General features: G+C 39.3%; 5 protein-coding genes across 6 annotated transcripts; 2 read left to right on the top strand and 3 right to left on the bottom strand.

Annotated features, from left to right (window-relative positions):
• Nucleotides 1-364: 364 nt before the first annotated feature.
• Nucleotides 365-4,171, bottom strand: LOC108112832 (lamin-B receptor). Of its 2 annotated transcripts, none has more exons than XM_017223138.2 (3): nucleotides 4,040-4,171; nucleotides 3,333-3,703; nucleotides 365-2,562 (listed from the first exon to the last, which is right to left on the bottom strand). In XM_017223138.2, exons 2-3 carry the CDS (start codon nucleotides 3,675-3,677, stop codon nucleotides 763-765), a joined length of 2,145 nt encoding a protein of 714 aa, XP_017078627.1. In that variant the 5' UTR covers nucleotides 3,678-3,703; nucleotides 4,040-4,171; the 3' UTR covers nucleotides 365-762. The 2 variants fall into 2 exon arrangements, with proteins under 2 accessions (XP_017078627.1, XP_017078629.1); XM_017223140.2 differs by lacking the exon at nucleotides 4,040-4,171 and adding an exon at nucleotides 3,779-3,883.
• A 620-nt stretch (nucleotides 4,172-4,791) lies between these two features.
• On the top strand, nucleotides 4,792-8,366 carry LOC108112833 (transport and Golgi organization protein 11). Its single transcript, XM_017223141.2, has 3 exons — nucleotides 4,792-4,904; nucleotides 5,065-5,696; nucleotides 7,883-8,366. Exons 2-3 carry the CDS (start codon nucleotides 5,139-5,141, stop codon nucleotides 8,159-8,161), a joined length of 837 nt encoding a protein of 278 aa, XP_017078630.1. The 5' UTR covers nucleotides 4,792-4,904; nucleotides 5,065-5,138; the 3' UTR covers nucleotides 8,162-8,366.
• On the bottom strand, nucleotides 6,411-7,872 carry LOC108112834 (MIT domain-containing protein 1). The gene has a single exon (XM_017223142.1). It carries the CDS (start codon nucleotides 7,324-7,326, stop codon nucleotides 6,505-6,507), a length of 822 nt encoding a protein of 273 aa, XP_017078631.1. The 5' UTR covers nucleotides 7,327-7,872; the 3' UTR covers nucleotides 6,411-6,504.
• A 493-nt stretch (nucleotides 8,367-8,859) lies between the features above and the next one.
• LOC108112835 (high mobility group protein D) lies at nucleotides 8,860-12,448 on the bottom strand. Its single transcript, XM_017223143.2, has 3 exons — nucleotides 12,353-12,448; nucleotides 10,036-10,249; nucleotides 8,860-9,960 (listed from the first exon to the last, which is right to left on the bottom strand). Exons 2-3 carry the CDS (start codon nucleotides 10,183-10,185, stop codon nucleotides 9,772-9,774), a joined length of 339 nt encoding a protein of 112 aa, XP_017078632.1. The 5' UTR covers nucleotides 10,186-10,249; nucleotides 12,353-12,448; the 3' UTR covers nucleotides 8,860-9,771.
• A 2,288-nt stretch (nucleotides 12,449-14,736) lies between these two features.
• On the top strand, nucleotides 14,737-16,303 carry LOC108112303 (protein FAM222A). The gene is made up of 2 exons (XM_017222129.1): nucleotides 14,737-15,186; nucleotides 15,513-16,303. The coding sequence occupies exons 1-2, from the start codon at nucleotides 14,839-14,841 to the stop codon at nucleotides 16,056-16,058; spliced, it is 894 nt and encodes a 297-aa protein (XP_017077618.1). The 5' UTR covers nucleotides 14,737-14,838; the 3' UTR covers nucleotides 16,059-16,303.
• Nucleotides 16,304-16,375: the final 72 nt, after the last annotated feature.

Below are 16,375 nucleotides of genomic sequence, written 5' to 3'. Positions count from 1 at the left end.
TGGAGCGGGTATTTTTACACAAAATTACTTCTTTTATTCGCTGACTGACATTCATCATCATCATCAGCCGCAGTTCTCTGGCCAAAAGCCATGAAATATGCCCCATCATAATTTGTATTTTGATTCAACTCGAAAACTTCGGGGGGTGTGTTGACCTTAAAGTCTAGCCTGGTTCTAAGTGAAAATCGATTTAGAGAACTTATCAAGATTGCACTTTCTAGCTTATCATAGAATTCAGTTAACTGAAAGAAGTAGCTATGCCAGTTTTTGTGTTTAACAAGCTGAATATTAGTAGTTCTTGAAGACCAAAATCATGTTTCATTAGTTATAAAACCCAGAAAATTTCCAATAAAACCCATTTTCATTTTTGTGCGTTTCTCTATAGCATAGAAACTAAGGATTTTTTATTTCATATTTAAGTATAAAAAGTACTTTCTATATGCATACCATATAGTTCCATAAAGTTATGATTATTTAAAGTATATAGATCTTAAGCGCATAAATCCGTACAGCTAGATGTTTTGGATGCCTTTAACTAAACTTTAAACTTATGTGTGTGTGTGTGTGTGAAGATTTGTTTTTTTTTTTGTTAAATGTTTGTCGGCGAAAGTAAAAACTTAAATTAATGCATATTGATGGTGTGGGAACAATATGAGTACGTATTTATATATACAAATTCGAAACATTTAATATAAACAAACTGAAATCGAAATAAAAATGGCCACAAAAATAAAAAAGTCAACTAATGCGTCAATTAAGTCCTTAGTAGATCCTGGGCAGAATGTAGCTGCGCACCTGGGTGCTATAGCGGTGCCACGAGGAGTGATAGCGCGCCTGATTCCTGGCATTAGCTCGGGTGGCGCGATGTAGCAGCAGCACAATGATCAAACTTAGACCCAACAGCGGAGGCAAGGCAATACGCAGGGCCATCGGAGCAGCCAAGGCCAGCAGGGCTAGGATGTCACCGAGATAATTGGGCTGCCTGACCCAGCCCCACATTCCACTGAGCAGCAGACGGCTTCCCTGATACGTGTGAATAGTCTCAATATTGGCAAAGATCGGATTCTGTGAGTTCTCTCGGTATTTGTACTTGTAGGCGCAGCTATAACGCTTTATCAGCAATCCCAGAGATAGAAGAGCAGCCACTCCCAGCGGAGCGTACCAGCAGGAGATCGGCACGCGTTGATCGTAGAAATACTTGGGTACCGCCGTCAGCAGATAAGGAGTGGCTGCGTAGCGCAGGAGCAGCAGGCAACCATAACCTTCATGTTGCAACTCAAAAGACGAGCTCAAGTGGTGCTCAAATATGATGGAATCCAAAACGTAGAACAGCAAACAGCCGGCCGAGAGCAGGATGCCCGCATCATAGTTGACATTGTTCCAGTAGTATTTAACCAGGTGAAGATTTCCTTCTGTTTCTGCCAGTTGTGGCTTCTGTGGCCATACGACCGTCTGGTAGATATAACATACGGCATAGATCAAAGTGGTCACCAAGGAGAGTCGGTACTGGAACTGCTTCCAATCCACGCGTCCCAGCCACTTGGGATTGAGCTGTCTGCCCAGCGCGAAATCCACCACAAAGATGCCAGTTCTGCCATAATCATTGGTCAGCGTCTGGCGAAGCACATTGTATTTGGCATTGTCCACCAACCAGTAGCTCCAGGCAGCAGCCACAAAGGCTCCAACGAGTCCAAAAATACAGAAACGAAGATAGTGACGCAGAATGAAAGACACAACCGGATACTTCAGATACTCGGCAACTCCACCGGCAAATAAAAGGGTCAGTGCAACTGCTGGACAGTTAAACTTATAGGTCTCTCGAGTGAGATGAACCCTTCGTCCTGGTAGAAGGGCCACTAGTAGAAAGACCACCACTTGATAGGCAGCAAAGGCACCGACCACACGAGGCTGGAACACATGTCGAGTTAAGTAGTTTACATCCAGTACAATACCAAGATTTAAGCGCTTAAAGTGACAGGAATTTCTGGATGTGCAGCTCCAGCTGAGATAGTACACAACTGTGGGCAACAGAAGCAATAGCAGGAAGGCTCCTGGCCAGCCGCCGAATTCTCGAGGAGTCTTCAATTGGCGGCATGAGGTTTCTGCCGGAGTTGCCGATTTTCGAGTGACATTGAAGCTACGGAACTGTTCCTCCTCAAGCTCATCTTCCTCTTCGATATCCTCTTCTCCCGTGGAGTAACTGTGCTTCGAGGACTTCTCATCGTCGTATACTGATCGGGAAACACTCCGGCTGTAGCGACTACCTTCTTCGGTGTTCGTCACTGGGGTTCCTGCCAAATTCGAGATTGTCTTCGATACCGATCTGCGGAGTCTTTCGGTGATACGCTTCCGAATGGAATCAGTGTCCACCTCGCTATCACCCTCAGCACGGATTTCAATGCGCTCGGTAGTTGTGGTGGAGCTGGTTGTAGTCGTGCGACTGTAGTTGTTGCCGCTGTTAACGGAGCTTGTGTTGAAGGATTTATTCGGGGCACCGCTAGATGTGTTGGTGGTCAGCGTCGTGGGAAAATTGCTGGTAGACTGACGAACGGGTGATGCTACCTGAAAAAGAATGTGGTATTTAGTAACGATTTAAAGGGTAATAACCTAGGTACTAGCAATAAACTAATCTTGGATATACTTTTTGGTATGAGTAACAACTAATCAGCAGTTTAACTCGACAATTATTTGTCCGTAATCTTCGCTCGAAATTCCCTTATTATAGCGCGTAAGGCAAGCCCTTGAGCTGATAAGCAATTGGGGGTACTACTTATCAGCTAAATATACCGATACCTTACAGTTAAAAAAAAAACTTGAACAGTGGGTTTGCTTTTTTGTCTTTGGTAAGCTAACCCTCAAACCCTACGCTACATTAATATTAGGAAGAAAAGGCGATAAAGTGTACTGACAGAGCTATTAACCAGAAATGGATATGCTCCGCTATCATACGTATCTTTATTACTCTGAAGGGAAAAGTCAAAAGGTTATTATTGATTATCATTAACTTGGTTGACTGCCAAATCAAAAATGCGTTACTAGGGACAAGGGATATATACGAAAAACTGATAATTTTTACTAACATAGGGTCAACTATAAAGAATGGGTAATACCAATTTATTCTTATTTCGAAAAATCAAAAACAATAATTAAGGAAATAATGGATGGGCATTAAATCAATATATTGATATTCATCCATGTGACATAACTAAATGGAATTTACGGCTGATCATAACATATCCTATCACATAATAAATTTATTATTAAGTAATAGTCCTTACATATATCCAAGATTTTTTGCAGTGCATTCAAACTGGTTTCCCTGGAGAACTCACCTCAGAAACCTCTCGAATGGGCGTGCGAGCCTTGATGGCGGCCTTGATGGCCAACGAGGAACCGGATCCTGGTCCCGATATGGTCAACGGACCCACCGATGATCTCGGACGACTGGAGCGACGGGTGCGCGGACCAAGTTCGGGTGAGGGCGGTGCGGTGACCTTGTTGCGCGACGGGGAGGCACGTGTCCGGGTAGCGGGACCAACGGCAGAGGCTGCTGCGGCCGCTGTAATAGATCCCGCTCGTCGGGTCACCGGTAAGAGACTGGGTTGTGTGGATTGTTGCAACACTGGACCGCTGGACACGTCGTCCGTGCGACGCGGGCGTCTCAGGCGTCGATCCATGGTGTTTTCCGATAGAAAAAAACGTGCTGCAAAATTAAAATCATCTTTAGTTTCTGCTCAGGCGAGTGCTATATGTTATTTATAGTTTACAAAATACACACAATCTATAATTGTATTTTAGTAACAAAACTATCTGTGATTTTCTCTAGTTGTGTTTGATTTTTGATTTTTCTGTATTTATTTGTGTTTGCGCGCCGAAAGGAAAAGCGACGTCGCTGCCGCAACTGTACATTCAGCTAGCAGCGACGCTGGCAGAGCCCGCTCTCTTTTTCACTCTCTCGATCGCCTAGTAGCTCAACATTTTTAAATGTTGTTTAACTATGTTTTAGCAACTTTTAACGGTTTACAACTTTATTACTCACTTCTAATTCAGTTTAGTTGTAATTTTTCACTTCCTGTGCCTTATGAATCGCCGTAAAATCAGCATTAATCACTTGATAAAAAAAAGACGCGCGTCTGGCTGTCGGCGGTTGAGGAAATTTTGTTGTAAAATGAGCGCGGCCCTCTTGCGTTGGTATATTTCAGTGTTGGCTAACACCGAATGCGCCTAACAGCACGCGACTTGATGTTAATATTGCTTGTGGTGAGTACCTTAAACAATTTTTAGTTTGTTTTTGGGTATTTCAAAATATAGTCTTTTATCAATATAATATATTCAATGTATATATAGTTAATTCAATAAGGATTAAAAAACAACAATTTGAAGGTTTGTGTGTCTTTTATTTATAAATTTTTTCCCACACTCTTGCGTATGGTTTTTTTAAGCACTTTAAAATAGCGGAAACCAAGTAAAATTAATAATTACAAAAAGTTTATTTAGCAAATGTTAAGAGAACTAATAATTTGAAATATTAATTAATAAATAAATAATAATTATGTATGTTCAGTTGCTGTGAATATTAACAGTAATCCTTTTTCTGTTAGTCGTAACAGAAACTTAACAAGCCACACTAACAGCAAGACATTGCTAATTACGCTGCAGAAAAACGGTAAAGGAGCATTTTGAGAGTATAACAACTAGAAATAGCGCTGAATATTTTGTAACCTATTGGCTTAAATAAAGCCAGAGATTCAGCACTGTCAAGTAACAGAACAGTGCCAGTCATTTTTGGTATTTTTTAGCACATTCTATCCCGAATCTCCTTACACACATAACAAAAGGCAGGAGAAAAAAATTGTAAAATATTACGGATTATCCGGACATTTTTCTGTCACTTCTCAAGCAATGTAAGTATAAAGCATTTGAAAAACACCAACCACAACAGACACACACAAAACACATACGAAAATGTTGCCCAAGCTAAATTCTGATTACTAATTTATTATGAAAACGTCTCTCTCACGGCCGCCTCCTTGAAATAAAAAAAAAATTGGAAAAACAACGAAGAAACCAAAAGTAGCGCTGCGAAATAGCTAAAAATACGAATACGATCAGATCTAAGGAAGACCCAGGACATCGCTATGGGGACCCCGCAATCGCCGACACCCATGTTCAATGGCTTGGACGATGATCTCTACAATGAGGCCAAATTTGCCCACGAAATCAACGACAAGATGCGGGTTCCCAAGAGAATTAAGGCCACTGGCGAGTTTTCCGACGAGGATTTACTGCTATCTAACCAGAATGGAATGATCAGCTCCTGGAACTACCATGACAAGATTGACATGAATGTCCCGGATAGAATTGTGGTCTTGGGTCACAATCAGCACTTGGAAACTCGTTCTGCACCGCGGGAAATCCAGCTGGAAAACTCTATTCTGCCCAAGAACCCTTCGATCGGTTTGGTGCGCGTCCAAACGCCTCCGCGTGTCATCACCCTCACCGATCACCACTTTCCCTCGGCCTCCGAGGAGAGCTCGCCCATCCGGGCTAATGGCCATCATCTCTATGGTCATGATCTCGACGAAGACGCCGACGACGAGGAGGGTCAGACGGCCACCCAATATGTGCGTGCCAATGGGGTCGCCCGAATGGGTTTCCATACAAACGACACCCACTCCGTGGAATCGGATTCCCAGGTGAGTAAATATAAGATGGACTTATCAGCAGGCACTCAAGTTGGAAAGTTGTGATAGTGATAGCTTTTCTTACAGAGAATCACGTTTTATTCAGTGTTTTTCTATTCTTTTTTTTTTTTTAATTCTAATTGAATTTAAAGCGAATGATTTTGCTTAATTTAAGGTTTATTTTTCCCTAGATACTAAGGAAAAATAGGATATCCTAATGAGCATCTCGAATACATAACATTATACTATTTCATGTTTTTAGAGTCGAATTTATATTTTTCATTTTATATCATGTTTATATCCTAGATTACTTCGTTGAATACTTTAAATTGGTACAATGTGGAAATTTTTATAATTTCTATTACATATATTCTATATACATACATACTTTTATATAGATTCAACGGTCAATTACAACTTTTGGATTTATTGTCTACGATTTCACAAACTTCCTACAAACATTATAAGTCTTATCAGCACACACTAGAATTACCTGCGGCTGATTTCTTTTATTAGTGTTAGTCGAAAATATTTTAATCACTTGAAATAAGTATATGATAAATTTTAATAGTTTAAACTCATACTTAATTAACCATCATTATCTGAAAATTCTTCAAAAGAGCATTTCCCACAATACTATACAATCCAGACATGATGCAATGCCATAACTGGGAATGGCAATCAGCGATCACCATTAGCTTCCCGCCCATTCAATCAGCCAAGAGATTAACAACCTGCTGCTTTTATTAATTCCGTGTACTGCTGTGATAAGGCGGCTGACCTAATTCCAACCGACGACCAAATCTCACTCTCACTCTTGCTAATCGCTGGAGTAGCCATGTGCCTGCGGACGATCCTCCTTCGAGGCTTGATACTCGCCGTCCTGCGGTTCCTTGAGCCGCTTAGCAAAAGCTCGACACTTCCAGATGTCTACCTCGGTGGCCAGGCATTTGCGAAAATCAAAATCGCATAGACCAAGGGTGTAAGAGCTCTCCATTGGCTCAAAGTAGTGGAGACCTCTGCCAATCTTGATGACCACTCCCGAGCTGAGCACAATTTTGCGATCATGCAGGCTGTTGTCCATTTGGAAGTTCATCTGGATATTGCCAACGGCCAGGTCGTTCTTCATCTGCTGTAGCATCTGTAATTGATTTTTTGGTGCCAGCGGATCTGGTCGAGTGGTCAAGCGAATGTACTTTAGATATCGACAGTTCTTGACCAGCACCTCCAGAAAGTTAAGCAGATTTCTAAAGTGAGACGGCTCCGTGAGATGAGGCTCGTTGAGATGGGCTTCACGGACGCCGTCGTCCAAATACGGGCCAAACAATCGCTGGTAGCTCCTGCCCCTGGCACCCTGCTCGATGATGATGTGATCCAGCATTCGGCTGCTCTGCAAGTGACCCTTGACCTGATCCCTCAGCTGTTTGGCCCGCGCCTCGTACATCTTCAAGTACTTCCCACATAGCTGGCGATGGCTAGGCTCCGCCTCAGCCATTTGGGACAACTTGAAGATGCTCTCCTCATAGAGCAGTATCGCCTCCATAATGTGACCAGTCTGCTCGCATTTCAGGGCCCTGATGATGGCCTCCAGTTTCGGCAGCTCGCCAACATCCACTTCAGCAAAGCTTGGGCTGGTTGTCATTGTTCGGACCGAAAAGCAAAAATTGTTGACTACACAGAAATTTAGAGTTTGAGGGAATTATTTGAATGTTGATTGTTTATAGTAAAACTGTTTTGACAAGTGTAGATTTTCATTTTTTCTTTGACAATCAATTGATAAAAGAAACCTTAAATATTTTTACTAAGAACCTAAAAAATAATCTGCTGAGTTAGTTAGATTCTATGCCCTGTTATATTGAAAATTTTATAAAGTAAATATGTTGGTAACGATTTTTGAAAGAGGGTTACTTAGATAAAATATGTAATTAAAAAACTTGTTAAAACTGAAACTAAATTCCAAAAAGTGATTATTACTAATAATTATCAGCACTGAAGCTTTATCTCAAGAAAATTTGGTTCTTTGAAGGAAAAGTTTTTTAAACTTTATGTACGGCTACTAACCCTTTCGAAATCTGTCAAGGAATTTCCAAATTCTTGCACTTTCCTTATATTTTCTTAGTAAAAACACCCAAGAAATGGTACCAAAACTTAATCATACTTTAAGAATCACTAATCCTTAAATCTTTGCCTTTTTCCAGTTGACCACGGGCAGTGCCAGCAAGCGTTCACAGTTGAATCAGCAGCAACACAATAACCTAGATGCCTCTATGCTAGCGCATCGCGAGGGTACACCCATGGGAGAGCTGACGCCCCACGAGGAGATACTGTATCTGAGACGTCAGTTGGCCAAACTAAATCGCCGGGTGCTAAATATCGAGATTAACAATGAGCAGCGCACGCAGCGGGAGAAGATCGTCTACTGTCTGGGTCTAGCCTACTTCGTTCTTAAGACAATATTCTGGCTGAATCGCAATTAAAGATATGGCAAGGCAGGGGCAGATAGTTGGAGATCTCCTGGTGGGTGCCAAGGCAAATCCCACAACAACGCTATGGACACCCTTTTTGGAACAGCTTCTTTCGTTTCTTGACTTCTTTGTTTCTTATGTGGAAAGGCTCTGAGAGAGACTTTGTTTTTTGTTTGCCATAACTTCGTAGTCTAAGCTGAATAATAAATAAGCGCAACACCGTTCTGTTTTTGTACACCGTGGAAAACCAAAAAACAAAGGCCCCAATACTTAATTTATAAGATCTGGCGCCACTTAAGGAGCATGTATCTAAATTTAAGCTTTAATCTCTTCGTGTTTCACCTGAGCAACCCTCTCAAAGCAACACGAATCATCAAAACCATTAATTGCATTGGAAAGATATTGTTTAAAGGGTTGTTTTAATTGTAGATCTGTTAAACATTTGATAATCCCAAAGTGAAGACAAAAACTCTGATGGTATTTGTATGCGATATCGCATACGATAAATAGTTAAACATAATATAATATAACACTAAATCCCACAGAAATCATTGCATTGATTTTTGAATAACTAACGGAAACGAAAGAAATCATTTTAGAGTGTAGCAACTATTGAATTCATAATGATATTTAAAAATAAAAAGTTTAAAATACCAAAATCTAAGATTGTTTTTCTTAATTTTCACCCAGCTAATAAAGAGATGGCACAATTTTCAACGCATTTAAAAAATGTATTTATTTTATTTTGTATGTTTTCTCATTAAATTATACGTATAGTTATCAATTAAAACTACCGATTAAATGCAATTACATCTGCTTATCTCATCTACCTTCCGAATTCCTCTTCTGCTATACATCTTTAGCTAACAAGACGTTAAACATTTAAGTTTAATGCAAAATGACGAAAAGACCTGAGCGTTATTTCGTTTGTTTCATTTGCGGTGTTTTGTTTGTTTGTTTGTTGTTTTCATTTTGTGTACTTTGTCTGTGAAGTGGATCATTCATTTCTCCCTCTAAGCAAGCCCGATCCTTAAGTTATCAACAGATCTTAATCGAGTCAAGTTCAGCCAACTACTGAGAGAACAATTTGCCATTTTTTGTATCTTTTTTTTTATTTTTAATGGAATTATTTTATCGTTTACTTTACAAAATTTATATGCAAGATAGATTTTTCTCTCGAATTTCTTAAACGCCTGAAACGTCGGCAGAAACGAAAAAAAACACCTTAACGTACATTCTTCTCCTTCTCTGACTTTCTTCTCCTTTCCTGTTGGTTGTCTCCTTCTTTGTATATGGGTATTATAAAAGAAACGACTACTATAAACTTAAATTCATATGTATAAATACAATTTTTGCTTATTTTCACGTATTTTTGTTCTCCTCTCTTGCGTTTTTAGTTGCAGTTGCAGCCTTAACAGTTCTCGCTTGTTGCCGCTGTGCTGCGTTTTGATACGATGACAGATCGATCGGGCTTGGCTTTCTAAACTATTTAAGGGATAATTTGTGGATGTTGATGTTGGGATGCGGTGTTGCCACCAGTGTTTTTGTTTTCTTGTGGATTCTGGCTTGTTGTGTGTGGTGTGTGTGTGACTTGGTGATGGATAAGGGTAAGTATGAGCAGTCTACTCGCTCTCATCATCCTCGTCTTCATCTGACTCATCTTTCTTGCTCTTCTTCGACGCCTTTTTCGCTGGTTTCGCGCGCTTTTTGGCTCCACCATTGGCAGCACCGCCACCACCACCATTAGCCTCAAACTCCTTGACGGCCCTATCGTAGTCATCCTTGGCCTTGGCAGCCTTTGCCTCCCACTCCTAATGATCAATGAAAGAAATTATAGCACGTTAGTAAAGATCTTCGGTTGAATGAGCGATTCAATTTGTACTTACCGACTTATCCTTCATTGCCCTCCATAATTCACCACCGCGCTTGGCCACTTCAGTGACCTTGATGCCGGGATTCTCCCGCTTGATCGACTCGCGGGCACTGTTGAGCCACAGCATGTAGGCGGAGAGTGGGCGTTTTGGTTTATCGGCCATTTTAATTTGTGTTTTTTGTTGAAACTATTTAACAAGTGTAACACTAGGTAATATTTGCTTCGAGCTGTAAGTAAAATAAAGGTAAAAATTAATAATTATAAGCCAATTTTTTTAATTTCACTATTACTGCTTATTTCTATATAAAAGCCAGCCTATTCCTATAGATAGCCCTTCTCAAACAAGTTTTAGATTATATAGTTTATTACATTTTCCCCCTATTAATCGATCGGTATATAACTAATAATTAACTTAATCTCTACTATACTTAAATATTAAGTTAATTTTTAATTGGATTATTTTTTTAGTGGCCTCTCCCGTTTCCTTACACATAAATTTCTTTCCTTTATCTAAGAACTTTAAGATCAGACCTGCACTAAAATGCGAGTCACTGACTTTTATTTTAAAAGAAAGCCAAGCAATTACAGACCAAACTTCTTTCTAGAACAGCTAATAAATACATTTTCTAACTAGTTTTTGTCATTAAAATTTATATTTTTGTTTAAAATCACCCATTATTAACCTATAACTCTTCTGTAGTACTGTACTCTTCGGTTACAACTAAACACTTTAATTCAAAATGTTATGGGCAGCACATTTTCTTTTTAGCAGCGCGCCATGTTCCTGTACCAAGAGCAACAACAGGGGTAGTGTGAGTGAGATAGCGAGCCACCACCGGTGCAAAGCAATGGCGGTACAAGCGAGATGGCACTACTACTACGGCTACCGCTCAGCGCTCTTGACGAAGAAATAAAACTGAAAAATGCGCGCGCGCGCTTGCTCTCTCCCGCTTTCCGCTTCTTCTTCTATCTGCTTGAACGCGCGCCACTTAATAATTAATATGAAATTAATTGGCGTTGTACCCAGGAGTATGCCTAGACCTTTGATATGGCAATTTGCAATTATTTTAGAGGACCAAAAAGCCCAGTCATTTGGCTACAAAAGAGGCACTAATTTTGACGGCGAATGTGAAAAAGCAGCGAAATGGCAACACTTTTTCTGTATGCGATGACTGCCATATATTGGTACAGACTGCGATGCGCTCTCAAAATGTATGAAAAAACCTCAAAAATGCCTTGGAAGAGGCATTTTGAGGTACAGGTTTTAAGGAAAAACACTTATTTTTTCAGCCAAAAGACTGTATTCTGAAAGGACTTCAAGTAATTAATGATGATGCTAATCACCACGCTCTCTTTATATCTCTCTGTTTCTCTTTAATGTAATTCTAAAACTAGCTGCTTATTGAATCAATAAGCCAGTTTATCACTTTGTTTGTCTGGTATTTATCACACAAATTTATGTTTTTTTTTTTAAGTTTTATTTAATTTCTTGCCCTGCGTTCACCAACCTTTGCCGCTCGTTCTTCGAAAATAAGTGAACGAGTTGGCGTCGACTGCCAAAAATGAAGGCGGCGCTCTCACACGTACTCCTCTGTCGCAGTCAACGTCGACAGAGGTGCGCAAAAAAATGAAGGCGGCAGATGTTCGGTTAAGGGAGAGTAGCGTGTCTGTGCGGTTTGGCTTTCTTTTCGAATTTTTTATGTCTTCTTAAGTTTTATCTTTACAAAACCAAAAAGTCGCACAAAAGCAATGTTTTCTAGTATTAAACAAACAAAACAAACCAATAAGTTTCAAAAAATTAGCTGTACTCTTACAGCTCACATTCTCTCGCTGAGAGCACAATGCCGACTCTCTCTCGCTCTCTCACCGAACCGGCGAATTAAAAGAGAAAACGCTAAATGTCGGGTAAAAACAAATGCACAAAAACGCATATCTTATAGGAAATAGTAAAGCGGAAAAGGCGCGCGTTTAGACTAGCATTTAAAAAATAAATTCTTTTGTGAATTGCTAGTTTTGTGGGCGGAAATATACGTTAATTTGTGGCATTGGCGGCCATTTTGAGGCGAGGCCTAAGAAGCAGGGAGCAAAGAAAAGAAGTCAAAGCGAAAATGGCAACGCTTTCTCTGCTCTTCTTTTTTGCCTTGGGGTACAGACACGCGCTGCTTGCTTGATGATTATTCACAACTTATTGCACACCGTTAAACTGCAATTTCACTCTTCTGCTTCATAACTCTTTGCACTTTTAACTTATATGTAACAACATATTTTAATATACTTTATAAATAATATTTTTGCACAATGTTTTTAAGAACTGAGTAGAGAAAACCAACCTTGCTCTTGTGATGCCCAAATCGAACTGTACGGAACAACGCGTCTGTCGGCAGAACGAAAAGTACGAAATCGAGTAGGTAGAGGGATATGCCGACTGGCAGCGACGTCGACGGCGATGCAGCTGTTTCTTGTGTTAGTGAGAGTTGAGAATGACAAGCGTTTCTCTCCCTCTCTCTCTCTCAGCGATGGTGAGCAAAACGGAAAATGATAAATGGCATGTAAAAACAAATAAAACGCTAAGCTGGGAAAATGCGTTTGCCGTAATAATAGACAAACTAGATGGGAATAGCAAATTAAATGCGAATTTCCCTTCGATTCCTGATAAAGATAACAATATTTTGCAACATTCATTTTTTCACTTATGTACATGTACGCATACTTGCGAGGAAACCAGAGCAACCGTCTCGCTGAAATAGTAAGCATACCACAAAAAGAACGAGGGTCGCTATTTAAAAATGGCGCCAAATTTTATATGCAGCAATTGCCTCGGAAAACAGCAGGGAATATTAATAACAAAAATATTTAATAAAACTTTAAAAAATATTTTCCTTTTAAAAATAAATATGCATGTATATATTATGTATTTGATGTAACCTTACTTTCTTGCTTAAAATTACTTATTTTTAAAAACTTTGCTTCGGTTCAACTGTAATACGACTTAATCTCTCCTTTGCTTGACGATTTTTTCACCTGTATGATGATTTTTCCCCTATAAATATTCGAACAGATGAACTGACAAACGCCCTACTTTTCTTTTTAAATCATGAAATATGAAAACAAACAAAAAATATAAATGTATAAAATTTAAAAATTCTTAAAATATTGTTACTAATTCAAAAGTGTTAAGATTTGTATTAAAATTAATACTTTATTCTCATTAATAATTCCTTTCAAAATAAAATATCGGAGGATCGAAAACATAATATAACAATAGAAGAAATTTTATTTAATGCATCATGCAATATATTTTAACTGTGCCCTGCACATTATTTACTTTAATATTACGAAAACCATATCCTAATAGGGAAATAACCGTTACATTTCGGCAAGATTTTCGACGGCAGATGCTGTCATGCATTTTCCCACAATCAAATGGTAAATGCCCGAAAACGGGAACAATAGATGGATCCCGGAATTGTCGCTGCAGTTTTTCCTCAAGGCGTTGCAAAGGATAACGATGTCACGCGCTGTTGCAAGTTCACAATAGCCAAGGATAAAGCAAGACAAGGGAAGCAGCTAGAGCAAAGGAAAAGAAAAACAGGCAGATGATGATAGAACCTACCTGAAGGGTAGAAACTGTATTCCGTTGCATCTAGATTGCATGAGGAGCGCATTAGTACAAAGAATTGTTTCAAAGGCTTTGAAATGTAATATTAACGCAAAAACGCAAAGGCGAAAATGCTAACTGTTAATTAACAGCTGCTGTTAATGCTCAATTCAATACACTGGCGATCAAATTCTACCGACTCAAGTTGCAAAAGAGAGAGGCAAAGCATATGTACGTTCAACAACTTCAATTCAGCTTTATTATGTTTGAGTGTATGAATGTGTATGTAAATTTAAGATTACATGGGTGTTTATAGGATTTAAATATGAGGGATCAGCTTAAGTACTTAATTGCTTAAAATCTTATACATTAACATACATGTTTATTAAATGTTTGTAAATTTAGCGCTAAACGGAGGTAGCTTTTAAAATGCTTTGAATTGAAATCTTGAATTTGACAATATGGTTTTGGGGGTAAAGCCACAACCATATTGTCTAATTTCATTGCATTTTAACCAAATTAGTAATGTCGAACCTTTTAAAATAATATTTAAAGAGACAGAAATAGTTCAAGTTATCACATTATTATAGTTTTTGGGAATCTCAACAAAGGCCCCCTTTGGATACGCCACTGATATCAAGAGCGCCTCTCAAATAACGGACCTGCGCCTTTTCTTTCTCTCTTGCTCGTTCTCAAGCAGCGCTGCAAAAGCAACAAAGCACATTGTCAGCACGATTTTCTTTCGTTTTTGCTTTGGAAATGCTTCAAAAAATCATTGTTTACAAACTTTTATTTGGGATTTTGGGAGTTGGAAACTTTTCTTAACTCTACATCCGTGCATTTGAGCTTATTATTCAACTTTTTGAGGGACAAAAATGTTATTTTCAGTGCTAGAAATGCTAATTTAATAATTTCAGTGCTAGAAATGCTAATATAATATAAAACAGCGTTAGTTTTCTAGTGCTTTTTAAAAAGCTAGGTTAATGTGAAAGCGAAATTGTATAAAAAATTCATATGCAAGCATCACTAAAGCAACATCAGATGAGCGAGACAAGCCAGGAGAGGAGCAAGCAAAGCAGCAGAAAAGCAGAAAGCATGTCAGTTGCCGAGCAGAAGCTTACCGGAGAGGTTATCTTTCGTGCTTTTCGACAAGTGGGACTATTTTCAGAGCGGTTTCTTCGAGAATAGAAAGCATTTTGGAAAAAGATCTATTAGGAAATGAATACTACGGTACAGCCCGGTGCGGTCGGACTGCCCTATCGATTTTCGGATGAGCGTACGGTGAAGTTCGTGGAGCTTTACGGTCGGGAACCATGTCTCTGGAACAAGCGACCCTATTTAAGGCGAGCTCGAAACGCCGCCTATCGGCGAATTCAGGCGGGGATCAATGCTGATATAGAGCCTTACGAAACATCCCTAACCATCCAGGGTGTAAAGATGAAGATCAAGAATTTACGCACTGGGTATCATCAGGAGCTGAAGAAGATCCGAACTATTTCGGGATATTTCCCAAAGACGCCTTGGTTTGCTCCACTTCACGGATTCCTGGCAGAGTTCTTGGACACGGTAAGAGATTATCATTGTCTACTTTTCTATATAACGTCTTAGATCTTAAAAATAATGAAATACCAAATGTCAAAATATTTAAAAATCTCTAAACACAATATAAAAAAAAATATATATATATTTTGTCTTTCGGACTTTTGGATAATTTTAAAGTTTATAATAAGTGCCTTAATTTCTATAACTATTGTCAACGAGTGTTTTCTTTGAATTTACGTAAATAACCGACTACTTTAACTTTACTAAGAAACGTATTGTCCCATTTGCTTTACAGTTTTTGGTGTAATATTTATGTATATCTACGTTTCTTCTCTGTTATCCTTTCCCAGAACGACTTGGAAAAGGAAGCCCCTCCGCAATTGAAGCGTCTACAGATTCGTCTGACAAGGCTGAAGCCTATCAAGATACAAGCCGAGATCAAACCCGATCCAGATGAAGGCTCTGTCCCAGAGTTACCATCGTTTCCTACACCCTCTTCCTTGTTTACTGTCCTTCCAGCACCCATGCCCATGGATGAGCCACCTACTCCACCGCCCTCATTGCCCAAGATCACAGAGATGAACTCAGCTCCACCACTTCCAGCTCCTGTTCAGATGCCACAGCCCCAATCGACAGCGTGCTCCCTCTCTGAAAAGAGTGAGATCGTGGGGTTGGGTCTGGGATCATCGGTAACTGGAAAAGCAAATGGAGTTGGATTAGGACTTGGATTGCGAGGCGAAGACGAATTCACGTATTTTGGCTTGAGTGTAGCTGCCCAAATCCGTAATATGCCCTTGGACAGTGCTATGGTGATGCAATCTAAGATCCAGTATATGATCTCCATGGAGCGCCGCAAGATTAACGGCCACTCTGGAAATGTGGATATTTTTAACTGAAAAACGTTATCTGAGTTATCTTTTTTAAAAAGATCATTCCTAAAACTTATCTGTGAATATAATTGTAGGAAAACCTTTGGAACCATTTAAAAAAATTATGAGTCCTGCGTTTTTTATGTAGCACTTGAAGTTATATATTGCCTCGAAATAGGAATTATTGGGAATCCTAATTTTAAATTTAAGCTAAGACCTTAATGGTTTCTTAATAATAAAAATAAAAAATCCAGTCATTTGATTCTTAAAACTGAGTTTTACTTTAATTGCTTTGGCTTGTATTTTATTTTAAATCGAAGCTATGGGTTTTAACATTTCTACAG

Source organism: Drosophila eugracilis, unplaced genomic scaffold, assembly GCF_018153835.1.
Source record: "Drosophila eugracilis isolate 14026-0451.02 unplaced genomic scaffold, ASM1815383v1 contig_90, whole genome shotgun sequence".
NCBI classification, from domain to species: domain Eukaryota; kingdom Metazoa; phylum Arthropoda; class Insecta; order Diptera; family Drosophilidae; genus Drosophila; species Drosophila eugracilis.
This window is presented reverse-complemented; position numbering and strand designations above follow the sequence as displayed.